The sequence below is a fragment of the Ovis canadensis genome, chromosome 1 (assembly GCF_042477335.2).
Source record: "Ovis canadensis isolate MfBH-ARS-UI-01 breed Bighorn chromosome 1, ARS-UI_OviCan_v2, whole genome shotgun sequence".
Lineage (NCBI taxonomy): Eukaryota > Metazoa > Chordata > Mammalia > Artiodactyla > Bovidae > Ovis > Ovis canadensis.
Window position 1 is genome coordinate 15521449 of NC_091245.1, and position 21276 is coordinate 15542724.

General features: G+C 44.1%; 2 protein-coding genes and 1 pseudogene across 2 annotated transcripts in view; 2 read left to right on the forward strand and 1 right to left on the reverse strand.

Annotated features, from left to right (window-relative positions):
• The first annotated feature begins 260 nt into the window (after nt 1-260).
• On the forward strand, nt 261-3021 carry TMCO2 (transmembrane and coiled-coil domains 2). Its single transcript, XM_069587160.1, has 2 exons — nt 261-578; nt 2624-3021. The coding sequence occupies exons 1-2, from the start codon at nt 345-347 to the stop codon at nt 2936-2938; spliced, it is 549 nt and encodes a 182-aa protein (XP_069443261.1). The 5' UTR covers nt 261-344; the 3' UTR covers nt 2939-3021.
• A 4396-nt stretch (nt 3022-7417) lies between these two features.
• Nucleotides 7418-8209, reverse strand: LOC138428910 (large ribosomal subunit protein eL19-like; annotated as a pseudogene).
• Nucleotides 8210-20679: 12470 nt separating this feature from the next.
• The window catches only part of ZMPSTE24 (zinc metallopeptidase STE24), a 45533-nt gene continuing 44936 nt past the window's right edge, over nt 20680-21276 (forward strand). Inside the window, exon 1 of the mRNA XM_069587174.1 lies at nt 20680-21180. Within this exon, the coding sequence (XP_069443275.1) occupies nt 21058-21180 (123 nt within the window). The 5' untranslated portion in view covers nt 20680-21057. The remainder of the gene's footprint in view (nt 21181-21276) is intronic.

Here is a 21276-nt window from a genome sequence, read left to right on the forward strand (position 1 = left end):
CCACACTCTCCACATTTCAAGTGACCAGTGGCTTCCACGTTGGAAAGAGCGATACATCATTGCTGAAAGTTCTATTGAACAGTGCCGTGTCAGTGCTAGGACTGGTCAAAGATCAGATAAAGTGATATGATTGAACTGAAAACTCAAGCCATTGCCTGGTTGGTTTTGAGTGAGAAGGTTCAGTGGGTGGGTGGGAAGCAAGCTGACCTCCAGAACAGTGACATCACAAAGAACAGCTCACAGTGGCTCCAGAACACCTGGACCCCCAGACCACTCTTCCTAACTCATATCCAGGTTCCTGAAGCCTCTGCACATGTAGTTCCTGGAGCTGCTGGTATATTAAAATGTCATCTTCATCTTCTATCTGGGACACCATCATAGATTATCTCTCTCTGAGCTCGATATGGAATTATCTACAAGCAACTCTTCTGGGAGAGACTAGTGTGCCTCAGGAAACAAACTGGGGGCCACTAGATAACCTTGCTCCGGCTGTGCAAGTTATCCTGGGAATTTCCTTTTTGATTTTGTTGGGAGTGGGAATGTATGCCTTATGGAAACGAAGTGTTCAGTCAATTCAGGTTATACTCTTTTGTTATGGAGAAATTTAAGTAGTTACTCATTGTGAAATTTGGTCGGTTCTCTCCCATATTGCTGCCACCCAGTTTTAAGACCATGCAGATGAGCGAGAGTGCACCTTTTGTCTCTGTAGTTGGTTGAAATTAGGTTATTCTTAACATTTTTCCTTCAGTTAGCTTTTTGACATAAAAATGCTTTCTCACAATGATCTTTGGCTTGCTTATAATAAAACAGATTAAAGAAGCTTATAACATGAGAAGGCAGCCTTATCTCCAGATTTCTTTGATCATGTATTGGTGTTCATCTTTGAGTGTCTAACCACGTGCCTGACACCATGTAGAGTACTTCCTATAGAATAGCACCACAAGTATAACTGGCATCTTGGGTTTTGCCTCTCTGTTCTTACTGCGCCTTTGCTCTGTAACTGATGAGGAAGCATGTATATGTCTGTTAAGTCATTGCAATGAAAGTACAGGTGCTCTTTTGGGGATTAGGAGTATAACTGGCTGGAATTACAAGAAACATTTAGGATTTTATATACTTCCGTTTAAATACCAATAATAACAGCTATATTTATAATATAATTAAAATCTTTTGAGAATTTCAACAATTCCATTAAATGGATAGAGTTTCTTTCCATGTGACAAACAAGGAAACAGGTGCATTGACGTTCAGCCTAAATTTAAGAAGATGGGGTTTAAAGAGGACTTTGTTAAGGAGTGACTGGTTTACTTGGTGAATGCTGAAAGAAGCTATTATTGGATTATTTTGTAGCATTCACTTATTTTCGTGTCACTCCTCTTGAGAAATCACTCACCTGCATTTCTCCCAACCTTTGAAAACTTGCGCTGCATGGTAGGCAGGGCAGGGATTATTGACTCCATTTTGTAGGTGAGGGAATTTGCTTATCACCTACCCAAGGTGGCATAGATTGTAAATGCTGGCCAAGCTGAGATTCGAACTCAGTTTTTAGCATTCCAAATTACATTCTCCAAAATCTCATTTAATATAGTCCAACTGATCGAAATCCCTAACAGGGATTTGTGTGTCTACATATTCATATTCTGCATTTCAGCTAGCTAGTAGAAGAAGAGAAGGCAAAACACCAAACTCTTATCTGTGCTACTCAGTTCTGCTCTTGTTTGGTTTTTGCTTAGTTCAATCAGATGAATTTGCAGCCCTCCAGGCACTTCATCCAAGGAAAGGAGGTGTACAACAGAGTGGTTAATAAACTCTGGAGTCAGACTACAGGGGTTTCTTGCTTTCACCACTTCCTGAGTGAGCTGAGAGCAATCCCTTAGGCTCTAAACCCGTTTCCTTATCTGTGAAATGGGTTTGATAACAGTGCCCCCTTGGGGTTTTTTGTGAGAATGTACAGGGAGGCCTGGCATGCTGCGATTCATGGGGTCGCAAAGAATCGGACACGACTGAGAGACTGAACTGAACTGATTGTATGTATGAAACAGCTCGTAACAGTGCTCAATAAGCAAGGCTAGTTATTAAAAGGGGAAAAGGTGATTTTTTTTTCTTTTCCTAGTTAGACTCTGACCTAGCATCTTTAAAAAAAATTTCCATTACCAAGAAATCCAGTGTTTCAGACTGCCGTGTCCTAAGAGAATATACATGGGAATCAGAATTCCTAGATTCCAGCTGTGGCTCTACCATTTCCAAGTATATGACCTTGGGCAATGACAGGGTCCCAACTGGAAGGTATCTAAATGATTATCTGGTTATTTTTTTTCCCTACATAAATAGGTCCTGCACAGGCAAGGAAACTTCTAGCACTGAGCCTTGCATGAAGCAAACTTTCAGCAAACATTATCTACTATTATAATCTTTATTAATTAGATGCAAATAATAATCCCTGACCTGCCTACCTCTCCACTTTGTGGTAAGTAAAGATCAAAAGACAAAATAGGTGTGAGGATGTTTTGTTAGGAATGAGGGGTTATTATTACTATTAGAGTTTTGTTTTTGCATCTACAGTAGGCTGTGCCATTTCATGTGAATAAACAAGTAACGTTTAACTTCTGTTGTTTTATTTTAGAAAATACTGTTGTTTGCAATCACACTCTACAAATTTTACAAGAAAGGCTCAGATTTTTTTCAGGCTTTGCTGGTCAACCCAGAAGGGAGTGATCTCACACTTCAAGACAATAATATTTTCCTGTCTTTGGGTCTGCAAGAGAAGATTCTGAAAAAGCTTCAGACAGTGGAAAACAAAGTGAAGGACTTGGAAGGGATGATCATTTCCCAAAAACCTACCACAAAGAGGGATTACTCCTCTGAGCACTACTGCAGCTGTTCCGACTGCCAGAGTCCCTTGCTCACGTCAGGGTTTACATCCACATCTGAAATGTGATGGACTCCAACCTTTTCTAGAAAAACGCTGTTTTCCTCATGTGTGTGGTGGTGTATCAGTAAAGACAGAGAACTATATTGAAATGACCTGGCCAGGACTGGTTCTCTATTCAGCAGGGCCGTTTCCACTTGTGTGTGTGTGGTGGGATCACATGGGGGATCATGGTGGTTAAAAATGTCTGAGTCTGTGGGGCCTGCTTGGCAGGCTGGAGACCATAAGCAGCCATATAGGAAAGGAACCATGGCGGAGGGAACAGAAGGGAGAATGGTCAGGGATGTGACCTTGAGTTCCATGCTGAAGAGGTTAGATTAGATACAATAAAAACAGGGGAGTACTGTTACGGGCGATGCTGTGGACTGTCCTGTAGAGAGGGAGGCTGACCTTTTTGCTTGCTTTTGGTCTAAACTATGTGGCCTGGAATCTCCTTGCATTAATTGTTCAGAGGTGGGCAAGGATGGGGCTGGACATAAAGGAGATTGTTTGAATTTATCCAACTTTTGCTAATTCTTACTCTGGGCTGAGTAAGAGCATTATGGTAATTCTTGGGAATCTGTCCTGAATGCTTCTGGGGCACTCAGTTTTGGTAGCTGGTTGGGTAATTTCAGAATAAGGAATTACAAAAACAATACAGGGAATTCCCTGGAGGCCCAGTGGTTAGGAGCCTACACTTTCACTGCCAAGGGCATGGATTCAATCCGATACTGTGCAGGGCCCTGTGGGGCTCCTAGGCACAAGGTCTTTCTGCGTGCCCCATTTCTTTGATTATAGGAGATGGCCTTTGTTCAGCCTCCGTGGCCTTCCCTGAGCTCCAGTGGGCAGATTCAACGTTGTTAATTAGGGGAGGGCGGTGCATGCATTCATGAGTGCTTGGTCTTGTCCGACGACTCATTGCAACCCCATGAACGGTGGCCTGCCAGGCTCCTCTGCCCATGGGATTTCCATGGCAATAATACCAGAGTGGATTGGCGTTTCCTACTCCAGGGTATCTTCCTGACCCAGAGATGGAACCCATGTCTCCTGCATTGGCAGGCAGGTTCTTTATCAGCCGGGCCACCAGGGAAGGCCATAATTAAGGATGGAGGAGATAGAAGACTAGGGAGAAACAGTCAAGAGCAGCCTTGGGGCAAGGTCCTGTAAGAAGATCTTTGAGCTGTTTTGCAGATACTGAAACCCCTCCTGGTGGGACAAGTTATTGATTAATAATGGTGTGCTGCCCACAGCATGGAGACCCCACACCAGTTGGACCTGAAGGTTGTTGATGCTGACTCCAACTTACTCACCACCAACCCATCAGAAGAATGTCCAGGAATTGATCATGCCATCTTTGAACAATACTATAAAACTTCTTGCTATCTTCCCCAGTGGGACACATGATTTTGAGGGCATTAGCCCACTGTGTCCCTCTTCATCTGACCAGGCAATAAAGCTATCCTTTTCTGCTTCACCCAAAACTCTGTTTCCCAGATTCAATTAGGCAGCAGTATACAGAGAGGCTGAGGTTTCGGCATCAGATCCCTGGTTGAAGAACTAAGATCCTGCAAGCCGTGTGGTCAAAAAAAAAAAAAAAAAAAGATAATACTGAACAAGGGTCATATCATCTCGACTTATGTGAATTTTCCACATGTGAATCCTGGCTTAGCAGGGAGGGAAGAAGGGAAGGAGGCACCTATCTGCTGTTCCACTCAATGAGTGTGTCCCCCTGATTAGATAGATAGATAGCTTCCTGGAGAGATGGTGGTAGGTGGTCCTCTCAGTGAGTCTCAGATTCCACAAACTGTGTCTTTTGTTCAGTCACTTAGATGTGTCCAACTCTTGGAGACCCCATGTATGCTAGTCTTTGAGACCCCCTGGATCCCAGCATGCCAGGCTTCCCTGTCCTGAACTATCTCCTGGAGTTTGTTCAAACTCATGTCCATTGAATCAGTGATGCCATCCAACCATCTCATCCTCTGTCACCTCCTTCTTCTGCCGTCAATCTTTCCCAGCATTAGGATTTTTCCAGTAAATTGGCTCTTCACATCAGGTGACCAGAGTATTGGCGCTTCCGCATCAGTCCTTCCAAAGAATATTCAGGCTTGATTTCCTTTAGGATTGACTAGTTTGATCTCCTTGATGTCCAAGGGACTCTCAAGAGTCTTCTCTAGAACCATAATTCAAAAGTATCAATACTTGGGCACTCAACTTCTTTATGGTCCAGCTCTCACATCTGTACACGACTACTGGAAAAACCATACCTATATGGACCTTTGTCGATAAGGTGATGTCTCTGTCTATGTTTGTCATAGCTTTTGTGTGTGCTTTTTGCCGCAACAAGTGTGATTACAGTCATGGAAACACTTTGACACCTAAATGAAATATTTTATGTGCAAATAAACAGTGATTTGTTGCCATACTCGAGAAAAACTGGCTGCCTTGCTCCACAGGAGACAATATAGCAGTCTCTCAAGTGACATCTTCCTAAGGGATTTCTTCAGGTAATTCTGATCATAACTTTTGTCTAGTGCACAGGAATTAAAATGTAACTGCTGAATAAAGATGAGACCATGCAAAAATTGGCTAGTGAATACAGGGTGGGGGCCAGGAAAGGCTTTGCAGAGAAAGCTACACTGAGCTATCCCATAAAGGGTTACATAGGCAGACAATGACACGGAAAGTATTCCTACTGGTGGGGTTATCACACAGCCATAGACAAAAGAGGCTGGCTGACCTGGAGGACAAAGAGAATTTCAGGATGACTGAGAACTGGCTATTTCCAGAGCTACCATGAAGGATTTTGGCTTCAGGCAAGGACACACTAACCTCATCCTCAAATCAGCTTTAATTCGTGAACAGAACAGATGGGGGTTATCAATAACGTACATTATCTGACAGTGTACGTGGGAGGGTTTTTAATTGTGCTGCTGAAGGAGTGCCAATCAATCTTTTAAAGTCAGTGTCTCAATTTTTGTGCTAATTTTCAGCTCCTTCCTGCAAAGTCCCAGTTTTCTTGGTTACAGCTCTGGGCTAGATCAAAAGAAGGACCCAGAAGAGCAGGGTGATGTTGAAACAGGGCACAAACTTTAAAAGAATGTCCCAAGGACATGACATAAATTGCTGCTGCTGCTGCTAAGTCGCTTCAGTCATGTCCGACTCTGTGCGACCCCATGGACAGCAGCCCACCAGGCTCCCCTGTCCCTGGGATTCTCCAGGCAAGAACACTGGAGTGGGTTGCCATTTCCTTCTCCAATGCATGAAAGGGAAAAGTGAAAGTGAGGTCGCTCAGTCATGTCCGACTCCCAGCGACCCTGTGGACTGCAGCCTACCAGGCTTCTCCATCCATGGGATTTTCCAGGCAAGAGTATTGGAGTGGGGTACCATTGCCTTCTCCGTGACATAAACTGATTAGATCCAAGTAGGTCCAAGATGGTGGACAAGTCAACTTCCGCTAGACCTGGTGCCTCAGTATACACTCATTTTAACACATCAGAAAGCTAAATGAACACCCACAGGCATCATGAGAGTTCTGAGACTGACCATCAAAGATCAAAAAGTGGGTATTGGCCCAATTCCTGTAACTCCTCACCCCTTTCCCCAAATAACTGGAATAATTCTCCCACTCATGAGCCTATGAAATTACCCAGCCCATAAAAAATAACCATGTCATATTTCAGGGTCTCTTGCTTCCTGAGATGGCCCAATCACTGTGTGTGGGGCGTGCTTCTCTCTAAACAAATCCATTTCTTACCTATCACATTGTCTTTCACTGAATTCTCTGCTCTGAGACACAAAGAACCTGATCCTCAGTAAGTCCAGACACCAGGTAAGTGATTCTAATGAAAAGACCATGGATTCAAGTTCCAATCAGAGGTGCACCATTTCAATGTCAGGTAATGAAGGGCCTTAAATTTCATACCATTACTCTTGGAAATGGCCCAGTATAGGTTTCTAAACAGGGGAGTAACATAGATTTGGTAGTCTGTGCAGGAAACAGAGGATACAATGAGCTAGATGCAAAAGAAACTGATGGGGGTCACCTTGTTCCTGGCTCTCAGTTCCAGAAAAGATAGGTGATTCAACTACAATCATAAGAGATTGATACCAAATACTCATTCCTAGTGGGGGAGGGTCATTCTTTTCTTGAGATCAAATCACTTATGTAAAATACATCAATTAAGAGATCTTGGATGCTTGGCAAGCAGAGAATCAAGGCAAAATAGGGAAAAGGTTTGAGAGCTACTTTACCATTCAGGTTAGGTGGGGTACATGAACTGCCTTAAACCAATGGCCACCACTCTAATAGAATCCTTGCTCACCAAATTCAGTCTCTCTGCCTCTGCAAAACCCAGACAACAGCCTGTTTTGAGGCTTCCGTGTCAGCCTCCACACAGGCCGACCCATCTATATATATTTTTTTTTTGGTAGATGAAGGCTTGTTTTTTATTGATTGAGTGATCTATGCAATTGCTGAGGCCACTATGTACAGAGAAGAAGGGGAGAACTTTATTCCTTGGTCTCTTCCTTCTTGGACAGTCTTGATGATCTCCTCCTTTTTGGTCTGGAGATGCTCTTCATGGTGCTTGCAGGCTTCCTTGGTCTTAGACCTGTGGGCCTCAGCCTGGTTCACCAGAAGTTTCTTGTGAGTCTTCTCTAACTTCGGCTTGTGGATATGTTCCATGGGGATCTGCTTATTTATGAACATGCTATCCTTCACCTTCAGGTACAGGCTGTGATATATGTGGTGGTCAGTCTTCTTGGATTCACGGTATCAGCTGAGCAGCTGGCACAGAATTATCATCCTCCTCATCCAGGTTAGCTTCTTGGGCATTTGAGCATTCTTCCCATTCTGGCTCAGAGGGTAAACCATCTGCCTACAATATGGGAGACCCGGGTTCGATCCCTGGATCAGGAAGATCCCCTGGAGAAGGAAATGACAACCTACTCCAGTACTCTTGCCTGGAAAATCCCATGGACTGAGAAGCCTGGTAGGCTATAGTCCATGGGGTCGCAAAGAGTCAGACACGACTGAGCAACTTCATTTTCAGTACCCTTTTGCTTACCTATGCCTATATGCTTGCCCTTCCAGCAAGCCAAGGTGTTTTTCTGGCATCAACCCTGGGAATGGACAGTCCCAGGCTTCCCCATGATCAGCCCATCTTTGATCAGCTTCCAGATCTGCTGATGGGAGTCAGCATTGGCGATTTCATTAGTCTCACTGGGGTCCAACCAGACCTTCTTTTTGCCACAGCAGAGGACCTTGGAGGCAAGCCTCTCCTGAAGTCTAAGCATACTCATGGCTGCAGCTGCAGCGGCCAAAAAAAAAAAAAAAAGTATTTTTTTTCACTGATGCATTGACATTTACGGAGCCCCTTTCTTGTGCCAGGTCAGGGCTAAAGTTACAAAGGATGAACAGGGGCTGCCTCGTAGAGCTCTCCAGCCCATCTATCAATACTATTTTTCTGAAAAGGGGAACAAGTTATTACTCACTTTCCATGATTCACTTCTCTAGAGCTACACCCCTACCACCCAAGTCCCAGGGGCAAACATTTCTCACCTGGATCTTCTATGAATTGGGCTCCTAACTGGACTCCCTACTTTCATCTTTGTCCCCTTTCAATTTATTCTTTACAGAGTAGCTGAAAACATCATATTACTCGTTTTATTAAAGCTTTTAATGGCTTATTATTTCCTTCTGCGTAAAGGTCAAATTCTTAAGTGAAAGACTATGCATGATGGCATGACGCACATTCCCCGCTCCTTCTTGCTTTTCCCATTCTTTCCCCAGTCTCTTCCTTCTCAAATATGCTAAACATTGTCAGACCTCAGGGCCTTTTTGCTCTTGCTGTTCACTGTGCATGGCACACTTTTCCCAGCCCCACAGTTTTTCTCTTACTTTCTTTGGGTCTGTCTGTACTCAAATGTCAGCTAATCTTGTAAACAGATAACATATGGGGCCCTCAGAGAAAACCAGGGATGGCTTTCTTGACATAAGAGAATCTGTTTTTGGCCTAAGCCATTTTGTGATCTAAGCCTGGCCAAAATGGTTGCCCTTGAACAGGTCTTGGTAATTAATGAGCTTAAGTCATGTTCGGATGTCAGATCTGGACATCTGAAGAAGGTGAAATGCCAATTAATGATGCTTTTGAACTGTGGAAAGTCCCTTGAATTTGAGAGTCCCTTGGACAGCAAGGAGATGAAACCAGTCAATCCTAAAGCAAACCAACCCTGAATATTCACTAGAAGGACTGATGCTGAAGCTGAAGTCCCAATACTTTGGTCACGTGATGCAAAGAGTCAACTCAGTGGAAAAGACCCTGATGCTGGGAAAGATTGAGGGCAAGAGAAGGGGGTGACAGAGGATTAGATGGTTGGATGGCATCACTGACTCAATGGACATGAGTTTGGGCAAACTCTGGGAAATAGTGAAGGACAGGGAAGCCTGACATGCCGCAGTTCATGGGGTCGCAAAGAATGGGACAGGACTTAGCGACTGAACAGCCACAACAAGGGAACAAAAGAAGGCAGGAACAAAGGAAAAGCAGTCAAGAAGCAATAGTTCAGTGCTAAACAGTCTTAACAATCTCATATATATCTTTGAGCTGTTCTTCAGGAACTGAGGTCTGCACCTTAGTGGCGTCTCTTGTGGATCAGATGGTAAGGAAACTGCCTGCAATGCGGGAGAGCTGGGTTCAATCCCTGAGCTGGTAAGATCCCCTGGAGAAGGTAATGGCTACCCACTCCTGCATTCTTGCCTGGAGAAGTTCATGGATAGAGAAGCCTGGCGGGCTACAGTCTATGGGGTGGCAAAGAGTTGAACACAACTGAGCAACTAACACACGAGGTCTCCACCCAGGTGGAGGATGGTAACTGTCAATACATGCAAAGATCCCAAACTGGTTGGAACCCAAGGAATGATAATGTTGACCTGTTTTGACCCTCAATCAACTAAAGCTTGGGTTCTGGCAAGCTTTGCCCCAATTCTATGCTAAATTCTCTTTAGCTTGAGCCCCTTCATGAATATGCATGTTCCCATAGTTCAAAACTTCCCCAGTTTTGCTGTTTGGGGAGATACCGCTGCAGGAAAAATCATGGTGTCCTCCTTACTTGCTGCAAGAAATATATCATTCCTTCTCCCACTCTTTGGCTTGAAGTGAAGTGAAGTCACTCATTCGTGTCTGACTCTTTGTGACCCCATGGACGGAGGAGTCCATGGGATTCTCCAGGCAAGAGTACTGGAGTGGGTTGCCATTTCCTCCTCCAGGGGATCTTCCCGACCCAGGGATCGAACCCAGGTCTCCTGCATTCCAGGCAGATGCTTTAACCTCTGAGCCACCAGGGAAGCTTTGTGTCTTTTTTGTTTTTGTTTTTGGCTGCACCACATGGCTTGCAAGATCTTAGTTCTCTGACTAGGGATTGAACCTGGGTCCTCAGCAGTGAAAGCAAAGAGTCCTAACCACTGTGATAGGAATGTATGTGTGATAATTCACTTCAGTTGTGTCTGCCTCTTTTCGAACTTATACATTGAAGCCCTCTAGGCTCCTCTGTCCACCAGATTTCCCAGGCAAGAATACCAGAGTGTAAAAACAAACAAACAAAAGAATACTGGAGTGGGTTGCCCGGCCCTCCGCTAGGGGATCTTTCTCACCCAGGGATCGAACCTGCATCTCTGATGTCTCCTCCACTGGCAGATGGATTCTTTACCACCATCGCCACCTGGGAATAGGAATGGAATAGAATAGTTATACAGGTAGCTGTGAAAGTTGCAGTTTCTCAGTCATGTCCAACTCTTTGTGACCCCCATGGATTGCAGCACACCAGGCTTCCTTGTCCTTCACTCTCTCCTAGAGTTTGCCCAAATTCATGTCCAGTGAGCTGGTGATGCTATCTAACCATCTCATCCTCTGTAACCCCCTTCTCCCTTTGCCTTCAATATTTCCCGGCATTATTACCCAAAGGAGGTGTATGGGGGGGGCGGGGAGGGCGGTGGCGGTCTGGCTGCTCAGCGCTCAAAAGCCAATAAGCAGACCACGTTGGTGGAAAGTTAAGTTTGCTTTATTTCAGATGCCGGCAGCTGTTGGGGGTGGGGGTGGGGAGGGTGGCAGACACCTATGCAAAGGCCAATTCCCCCCAGTTCAGTTCAGTTCAGTTCATTTCAGTCGCTCAGTCATGTCCGACTCTTTGCGACCTCATGAATCGCAGCACGCCAGGCCTCCCTGTCCATCACCATCTCCCGGAGTTCACTCAGACTCATGTCCATCGAGTCAGTGATGCCATCCAGCCAGCTCATCCTCTGTCATCCCCTTCTCCTCCTGCCCCTAATCCCTCCCAGCATCAGGGTCTTTTCCAATGAATCAACTCTTCACATGAGGTGGCCAAAGTATGGGAGTTTCAGCTTTAGCATCATTCCTTCCAAAGAAATCCTTCAGAATGGACTGGTTGGATCTCCTTGCAGTCCAAGGGACTCTCAAGAGTCTTCTCCAACACCACAGTTCGAAAGCATCAATGCCCCCCAACTCCCCTGCCAATAAGGAGGCAGTGAGAGTTTTTATGAATAGAGTGGTTTGGGGGGCAGTGGGTTACATGCAGAAACAGCACAGTCATCTCTAACAGTCATGTTCAATTGGTCATCAGTGGTCCGACCAGCATCATCTTGGTTGTTTTAGGTATAGTTAAATCTTCAATTCTAGGGTGCACTTGTTTCCATTTCTTTGAGGTCAGTTCTCAGAACTGTGGCAGCTCCAGTCCTGGGTACAGTCTGGTCAGTATGTAGTTAGCTTCTCCACCTGGTGTTTTGGTACCTATAAGACAGCTCACGGGATATGGCTCAGAACATTATCTATAGGTCTTGAGAAAGAACTGAAGGCCCTTGACTATGCTTAAAGTCTATGCTTAGTGACTACATTATTATTAGTCTCCTTTGTTTTGCTTTGTTTCCACATTTCTCACTTCTCTGATTACACTTATTCTTTGACTAAAGTTTTCCACAGGCAAAAGGCAGGCAGAGGACATGGTGTGGGGTCAAGGACCATATGGTCCTGCTCCGTTTCAACATCAGGGTCTTTTCCAATGAGTTGGCTGTTTGCATCTGTCGCTCAGTCGTGTCCGACTCTTTGCGACCCCATGAATCGCAGCACTCCAGGCCTCCCTGTCCGTCACCAACTCCCAGAGTTCACTCATACTCACGTCCATCGAGTCAGTGATGCCATCCAGCCAGCTCATCCTCTGTCGTCCCCTTCAAAGTACTGAAGCCACCTCCAATGAATATCCAGGGTTGATTTCCTTTAGGACTTTGGGAGACCACTGTATGTCAGTGATCGCTCAAGAAAGCTATCAGAACAAGGTCATGAAACTAAGTAGTCTTGCTTAACTGTCAAGCCAGTAAGAGCACAAGATATGCCTCCAGGTCATTAGGTGAAAGAAAAATGTCACTACCCTTCTACTGATTTGAGTAAGCACTATGACAACCCTAGTTTGACCTCATAGGGTCAGACTCTGTCTTCTCAATATGAAGGAGGAGCTAATGGTGTAAACCTGATGTCAACTCAAACAAGGGGGTCTTTCCTACTCCAAAACTTTCATTTGATTATAAAATTGTAGCCCACTTAATCCTTGGGGCAGAGCTTCCTCGCCTGCCCCTTCATCTCTTGCAAGCTTCCTATATTAATAAATCTACTTCGTGCCTATCAGTTCGTCTCTCAAGGAATTCTTTCTGTGATGAGACATCAAGAACTTGAGCTTCACTAAGTCCTAAAATCAGGTGTGTGATCTTAGTTGGAAGACCATGGGTTTTGCCAGGGTTCAAGTCTCAATCTGACATGAACAGTTTCAACTGGACTGCCAGGGGATTCCCATCGGTTGTGTTCTTTGGCTCAATACCCACCATAAAGAGTGGTGACCCAGTCTTTTGCATAACAACCCGAGAGGTTGTCCTTGACCATCTAATATGAAATAGTGCCCTTCCCAACACACTGCATTCCTCTTTCCCTACTTTTTCTTCATATAACTTATCACATCCTCAGCTTTTACTGCTGTATATGTGCTTCTTAGCCATTAACTTGTCATCCACTTCAGTGCACTAAGAAAGTTAAGTTTCAAGAGAGAAAGGGGCTTTGTTTGGTTCACTGTAATATCCTCAGCACCTAGAACACTGTCTAGTACTTAGTAGACATATATTTGTTAAATAAATGACTGCATTCCAGTTTCACTTTTAGAAACCTCATACCAGCTTTCTGATCCTCTGTCTACTCAGACTAATGGTGATAGATCAACTAAGGTGTGATTCTCCTAAGTATGGTGAGCTAGTAGTTAATCTTTATTGGGCACTAACTCAGGGCCAGATACATGACTAAGAGCTTTACATGATTTTCTTCATTTAATCCTCACAAAATGAGGGGGGTAAATAGCATTATTCTCATTTTACTGATAAGAAAATGATGCTCACAGGTTTACGTTACTAATATGTGGTGTAGCTGTGAAGTCCTAGCATGCAAGCAGTGACTCTACATCTGTGCCCTCAGCCACACAGTCTTGGTGGCAGGGGCTTCTGGGAGGCTCTGAACTAAATGCAGCAGGCTGGATGGACCCAGAGAGAGGAGACAAGATTGAAGAGGACACAGCAATAAAAGTCCAAGAGGGTATTCTGAGAAAAATGTTTATCTCCTTTCATTTTTAAGTTGATATCTAATTTGTCTTCTAAAAGAAGGCTGACAACTGAACAATTGATGCTTTCAAACTGTGGTGCCGGAGAATACTCTTGAAAGTCCCTTGGACTGAAAGGAGATAAATTCAGTCAATCCTAAAGGAAATCAACCCTGAATATTCATTGGAAGGACTGATGCTGAAGCTGAAGTTCTAATACTTTGGCTACCTAACCTTGAAGAGCAGACTCATTAGAAAAGACCCTGATGCTGGGAAAGACTGAAGGCAAAAGAAGAGGGCAGCAGAGGATGAGAGGGTTAGATAGCATCACTGACTCAATGGTCATGAATTTGAGCAAACTATGGGATATAGTAAAGTAATGCTCAAAATTCTCCAAGCCAGGCTTCAGCAATACGTGAACTGTGAACTCCCTGATGTTCAAGCTGGTTTTAGAAAAGGCAGAGGAACCAGAGATCAAATTGCCAACATCCACTGGATCATGGAAAAAGCAAGAGAGTTCCAGAAAAACATCTATTTCTGCTTTATTGACTATGCCAAAGCCTTAGACTGTGTGGATCACAATAAACTGTGGACAATTCTGAAAGAGATGGGAATACCAGACCACCTGACCTGCCTCTTGAGAAATCGGTATGCAGGTCAGGAAGTAACAGTTAGAATTGGACATGAAACAACAGACTGGTTCCAAATAGGAAAAGGAGTACGTCAAGGCTGTATATTGTCACCCTGCTTATTTAACTTACACGCAGGGTACATCATGAGAAACGCTGGACTGGAAGAAACACAAGCTGGAATTAAGATTGCCGGGAGAAATATCAATCACCTCAGATATGCAGATAACACCAACCTTATGGCAGAAAGTGAAGAGGAACTAAAGAGCCTCTTGATGAAAGTGAAAGAGGAGAGTGAAAAAGTTGGCTTAAAGCTCAACATTCAGAAAACGAAGATCATGGCTTCCGGTCCCATCACTTCATGGGAAATAGATGGAGAAACAGTGGAAACAGTGTCAGACTTTATTTTTTGGGGCTCCAAAAATCACTGCAGATGGTGACTGCAGCCATGAAATTAAAAGACGCTTACTCCTTGGTAGAAAAATTAGGACCAACCTAGATAGCATATTCAAAAGCAGAGACCTTACTTTGCCGACTAAGGTCCGTCTAGTCAAGGCTATGGTTTTTCCTGTGGTCATGTATGGATGTGAGAGTTGGACTGTGAAGAAGGCTGAGCGCTGAAGAATTGATGCTTTTGAACTGTGGTGTTGGAGAAGACTCTTGAGAGTCCCTTGGACTGCAAGGAGATCCAACCAGTCCATTCTGAAGGAGATCAGCCCTGGGATTTCTTTGGAAGGAATGATGCTAAAGCTGAAACTCCAGTACTTTGGCCACCTCATGCGAAGAGTTGACTCATTGGAAAAGACTCTGATGCTGGGAGGGATTGGGGGCAGGAGGAGAGGGGGAGGACAGAGGATGAGATGGCTGGATGGCATCACGGACTTGATGGACGTGAGTCTGAGTGAACTCCGGGAGTTGGTAATGGACAGGGAGGCCTGGCGTGCTGCGATTCATGGGGTCGCAAAGAGTCAGACACGACTGGGCAACTGGGCTGAACTGAACTGAACTGATGGGAGATAGTGAAGGACAGGGAAGGACAGCACACCAGGGGGTGCTGTTGACAGGGATGCAAAGATTCAGACACGACCTAGTGACTGAACGACGTCTAACAGTTTTCATCATAAATTGAAATAGTTGCAAAGAAAAAAAAAATGTAAATCCTGGAAAAATGTCAGTCAGCTCAGTTCAAAAGCATCAATTCTTTGGCGCTCAGTCTTTTTCAGGGTCCAACTCTCACATCCATACATGACTACTGGAAAAACCATAGCTTTGACTAGACGGACCTTTGTTCGCAAAGTAATGTCTCTGCTTTTTAATATGCTGTCTAGGTTGGTCATAATTTTTCTTCCAAGGAACAAGTGTCTTTTAATTTAATGGCTGCAGTCACCACCTGCAGTGATTTTGGAGCCCCCCCAAAATAAAGTCTGTCACTGTTTCCATTGTTTCCCCATCTATTTGCCATGAAGTGATGGCATCACTGACTTGATGGACATGAGTTTGGGTAAATTCTCGGAGTTGGTGATGGACAGGGAGGCCTGGGCATGCTGCAATCCATGGGGTCACAAAGAGTCAGACACAACTGAACAACTGAACTGAACTGATGGGACCAGATGTCATGATCTTAGTTTTCTGAATATTGAGCTTTAAGCCAACTTTTTCCACCCTCCTCTCTCACTTTCATCAAGAAGCTCTTTAGTTCTTCTACACTTTCTGCCATTAGGGTGGTGTCATCTGCATATCTGAGTTTATTGATATTTCTCCCGGCAATCTTGATTCCAGCTTGTGCTTCATCCAGCCCAGCATTTCTCACGATGTAGTCTGCATAAAAGTTAAATAAGCAGGGTGACAGTATACAGCCTTGACGTACTCCTTCCCCGATTTAGAACTAGTCTGTTGTTCCCTGTCCGGTTCTAACTGTTGCTTCTTGACCTACATACATATTTCTCAGGAGGCAGCTCAGATGGTCTGATATTTCCGTCGCTTTAAGGATTTTCCAGTTTGCTGTGATCCACACAGTCAAAGGTTTTGGCATAGTCAATGAAGCAGAAGTAGATGTGTTTTTGGAACTCTCTTGCTTTTTTGATGTAATTGTAAATTATAAATAATGACAATTTAAGATAAAATTTAAATCATTAGTCATAATATATCCAACAGGATCTACATAATAACTGAATAACCATTATCCATTTAAAATTACATAAATGAGGTCATCAGCATTCCATAATTCTACACTGTTTTTTTACAACTTATATTTATGTTCTACTTCCCCATAGAATGGTATCCAAATGTAATACGTTTTATGTTTGAAAAACATTTTACTTATCACATCTTTACAATAAAAATATGTATATAGGTAAAATTTTAAAATATTTTGTGTAATTGTTTGACTGTATTAAAAAGAATTCTTCTGAACTAATTATTATAGTCATCTTTAACACATAACTGCTCAAAATGACATGATTACAAATTAGATAATACATAAACATAAAAGGTAAAATTCTACTGGAAATGCAACTCTTTGTGAGATAGATGGGGTTTCTCTACCAATTAATTCATGTATCTGAATGACTACTTCCTACTGTTACATAAAAGGTTTCCCTTTCAATTTTATTTCTTCTTTGTTTTAGTTGATACAGTGCTGAGGAATATTACTCACAAAAATATATGATAACACTGGTAGTTTTGTTAGAAGATTATTAATCAGTTTTTTGGTTTTATGAACAAAAAAAATGCTGCCTGCTATTTCAGTAAACAAAGAATGTTACCTGTAAGAATTCCCTGCTGCCCCAGTGGTTAGGAATTTGTGCTTTCACTACAGTGGCACTGGGTTCAAATCCTGGTCAGGGAACTAAGAACCTGCAAGCTGCATGTGGTCAAAAAGACAAGAAAACATCAACAGCAAAAACAGAGAATGTTGCCTGTCGTCACATCATCAGCTACTGCAGCTGCCCCAGCATTGTGCCCTGAGAGGAATTTAGGATGGAGAATATGAGCATACTGGCCCTAGATAGTAAGACATATAGCAAAAGGAATAATTACAATGAGCCCAGAGTCTTACATCTTCCCATTCATAGAGAATTGATGCTTTTGAACTGTGGTGTTGGAGAAGACTCTTGAGAGTCCCTTGGACTACAAAGAGATCCAACCAGTCCATCCTGAAGGAAATCAGTCCTGAATATTCATTGGAAGGACTGATGCTGAAGCTGAAACTCCAATACTTCGGGCACCTGATGCAAAGAACTGACTCATTGGAAAAAACCCTGATGCTGGGAAAGATCGAAAGCAGGAGGAGAAGGGGATGACAGAGGATGAGATGACTGGATGTCCAACTCGACGGACATGAGTTTGAGGAAGCTCCGGGAGTTGGAGATGGACAGGGAAGCCTGGCGTGCTGCAGGCCATGGGGTCGCAGAGTTGGACATGACTGAGTGATTGAACTGAACTGATTCACATAGAGAAGCACTGAAACCATTAACTTGAGATGCCTGTTTTTGTGCTTAGCAATAATCTTTTCGTGTTTGACTACATGTTTTGTTGTTTTTTCCCCAGCAAAAACTCACTTATCCTGGCTTATCCCTTACTTCTTTGAAACAGTCCCTCAGAGTTCTGAGAGGCCTTCCCAGGTTATAGTCTTCAGCAATGTCCTCAAAAAACACATAATTCTCAGCTTTTAGGTTTTGCATTTTTTTCTTTGGACAGTTTCCTTCTGACTTTATGTCAAAAATCCAATACTGTTCCTTCATCAGCTGACAGTTCAGTTAGCTCCACCACTAATTTTGTTGAAAGCAAAGAACTTATAACCATGTGACTTGCAAAAAAAATTGTTATGCTGTCATTAGATTCCTTAACTTTCTCAAGGGACCTTTAATTATACTGATCACTCTCACTGAGAGGCATTTAGGAAGAGATGAGAAATTTGAGAAACTGTTAATTGCAACACATCTTTAGCATTAAAATACCACTTTAAATATATCTTAGTTGCAGCTGCAGCTCAATTTATTGTAAATAAGAATCATGCAAATTAGCAAGGCCAGTCTCTGTCAAACTAGCTAAATCAGACTTCATTTAGAAAAATTTTCAAGTCAAATCAATGTGCTAACAGGTGTTAGTGACCACAAGTCATTTGTAAATTTCAAGACACACATGACACTGAGTTTTGATAGAAATCTGTTCTTAGATAAGGAGTAAAGCTCTTTCACTTTAGGTATTTTTTTTAACTTTTCATTTTATATTGGAGTATAACTGATACAATGTTACTGACACTTTTGGAGGTGCACAGCAAAGCGACTCAGCTATATATATGTATATATTCTCCTCCTCCCCTGTAACCAATCATCAGTTTGTTCTCTAAGTCTGTGAGTCTGTTTTGCAAATAAATTCATTTGTATCATTTCTTTTCAGGTTTTGCATATAAGCAATATCATATGGGAAATAGATGGGGAAACAGTGGAAACAGTGTCAGACTTTATTTTTGGGGGGCTCCAAAATCACTGCAGATGGTGACTGCAGCCATGAAATTAAAAGACGCTTACTCCTTGGAACAAAAGTTATGACCAACCTAGACAGCATATTCAAAAGCAGAGACCTTACTTTGCCGACTAAGGTCCATCTAGTCAAGGCTATGGTTTTTCCTGTGGTCATGTATGGATATGAGAGTTGGGCTGTGAAGAAGGCTGAGCACTGAAGAATTGATGCTTTTGAACTGTGGTGTTGGGGAAGACTCTTGAGAGTCCCTCGGACTGCAAGGAGATCCAACCAGTCCATTCTGAAGATCAGCCCTGGGATTTCTTTGGAGGGAATGATGCTGAAGCTGAAACTCCAGTACTTTGGCCACGTCATGCGAAGAGTTGACTCATTGGAAAAGACTCTGATGCTGGGAGGGATTGGGGGCAGGAGGAGAAGGGGACAACAGAGGATGAGCTGGCTGGATGGCATCACTGACTCGATGGACGTGAGTCTGAGTGAACTCTGGGAGTTGGTGATGGACAGGGAGGCCTGGAGTGCTGCGATTCATGGGGTCGCAAAAAGTCAGACACGACTGAACGACTGAACTGAATATCATATTAGGATACTCTTCTTTCTGTGACTTCACTCAGTATGACAATCTCTTGGTCATGCATGTTGCTGCAAATGGCATTATTTCATTCTTTTTAATGGATGCGTAATATTCCATTACACACACACACACACCCCCATGTCTTCTTTATCCATTCCTCTGTTGGTTGATATTTAGGTTGCTTCCAGGCACTGGCTATTGTAAACAGTCCTCCAGTTAACATTGGGTGTATGTATCCTTTCAGATCGTGTTTTTCTTTGGATATATGCCCAGGAATGGGACTGCAAGATATGGTAGCTGTTTTAAAAGGAAACTCCATACTGTTCTCCATAGTAGCTGTATCAATTTAAATTCCCAATTTAAACAGTGTAGGAGAGTTCCTTCACTTCAGGTATGTCTACCCTAGCTCTTTGCTTTAATCCAGGGCACACTCTCTTTGGCAAAATGCCACCTCTGACTTCACTTGGGATGGGAGCGCTGAGATTTTTAAATGAAAATTCCCGCATGCTGCAACTACTGAGCCAGCCTGCTGCAACTAGCAAAACCTCCAGTTAGGTCTCAAGACTTTCACTGCTGTTGCCTGGGTTCAATTCCTGGTGAGGAACTAAGAGCCTCTAAGAGGTTGTTATTTATTTTTAATTTTTATTTTTACTTTATTTTACTTTACAATACTGTATTGGGTTTTGTTGTTTAGTCGCTAAGTGTTGTCCAACTCTCTTGAGACCCCATGGACTGTAGCGCCCCCCTCGAACCCCCGCCCGACTCCTCTGTCCATGGAATTTCCCAGGGGAGCATACGGGAGTGGGTTGCCATTTCCTCCTCCAAAGGATCTTCCAGACCCAGCGATTGAGCCTGCAACTCCGGTGTTTCCTACATCGGCAGGTGGATTCTTTACCACTAAGCCACCCTGTAGCCCATACCGTGCCTTACCACTTCCCATGTGGCTGTTCCTCAGTTGTATTCTTATAACAAACCTGTAATGTAAGTGAGGTGTTTTCCTTAATTCTGTGGGACGTTCTAGAATTTTTTTTTAACCTAACCGGTACAAAGTGGCAAAAGAAAACAAATTCCTTACTACGGCCCACTCTCTAACATGCCTAAATTCAAAACAGCTCAATAAAGTAAAAATATTACACTTACAATGTCTACTCCCACTCTTAACTATTCCTTTAGTCTTAAAGCTTCCCCGGGATGAACACCATGGTCTGCGAAGCACCAGTTTAGAGGAACGATTTCTAGAGCCTGGGAAGCCGGCTCGTCTTCCGTTTTTCCTCAGGGCTGGAGCAGCGGTCCACTCCGTTCCCACTTAGCCCCAAATACAGTGGACCGGTCCTGGCCGCGGAAAGTACAGCAGAGACTGTAGCCCAACAAGGACAAGACCCGGAACAAGAAGTAATTTCCCCTCTGGAGGCTAGAAAGCGGAGATCCCACCACACTGCCTCGGACAGAAGGGAAACGGGAACCCTTAGCAGGCACCTGGCGTGGAATGGAGGGGGGAAATGTCGCGGCAGCGCAGCAACAGGGACGCTGAAGCTGGCGGAGGCCGGAAATCGGTATCTGGAGCTTCCTCGGACCGGAAGTGAGAAAGGCGGGGCTTGTCCTTCTCCAGCAGACACGAGGCGGCCCTAGGGGGCGTCAGCATGGGGAAGAGTGTCTGTGTAACACTGCGGGCCGAGCGGAGGGAATGGGATGGGCGGGGTGTCGGGATAGGGGCGTTCGGGAGGGACGCGTATTGCTGTGACACTGCAGGGACTCTCTGAGGGGACGGGTGTCGGTGTGGCACCAGCGCACGCTGAAGGAGCCGGCGGAACCGGGTGGCCATGGGGATGTGGGCATTGCTGGACGCGATGTGGGAGATGCCGGCCGAGAAGCGTATCTTCGGGGCCGTGCTGCTCTTCTCCTGGACAGTGTATCTCTGGGAGACCTTCCTAGCACAGCGGCAGGTGAGCCTAGACAGGGCCCACCTGACCCCGACACCCGGCCTGCCCTAGGCCAGCCTCGATCTCCACTCCAAGTCCCTGGATGATTGCTGCGGCCAC

Excerpts from the sequence above, each read along its gene's own strand:
- TMCO2 (XM_069587160.1), top strand. The coding sequence starts at position 345 with ATGTCATCTTCATCTTCTATCTGGGACACCATCATAGATTATCTCTCT. Across the intron at positions 579-2,623 it reads GAAGTGTTCAGTCAATTCAG|AAAATACTGTTGTTTGCAAT; the intron begins GTTATACTCTTT and ends GTTTTATTTTAG.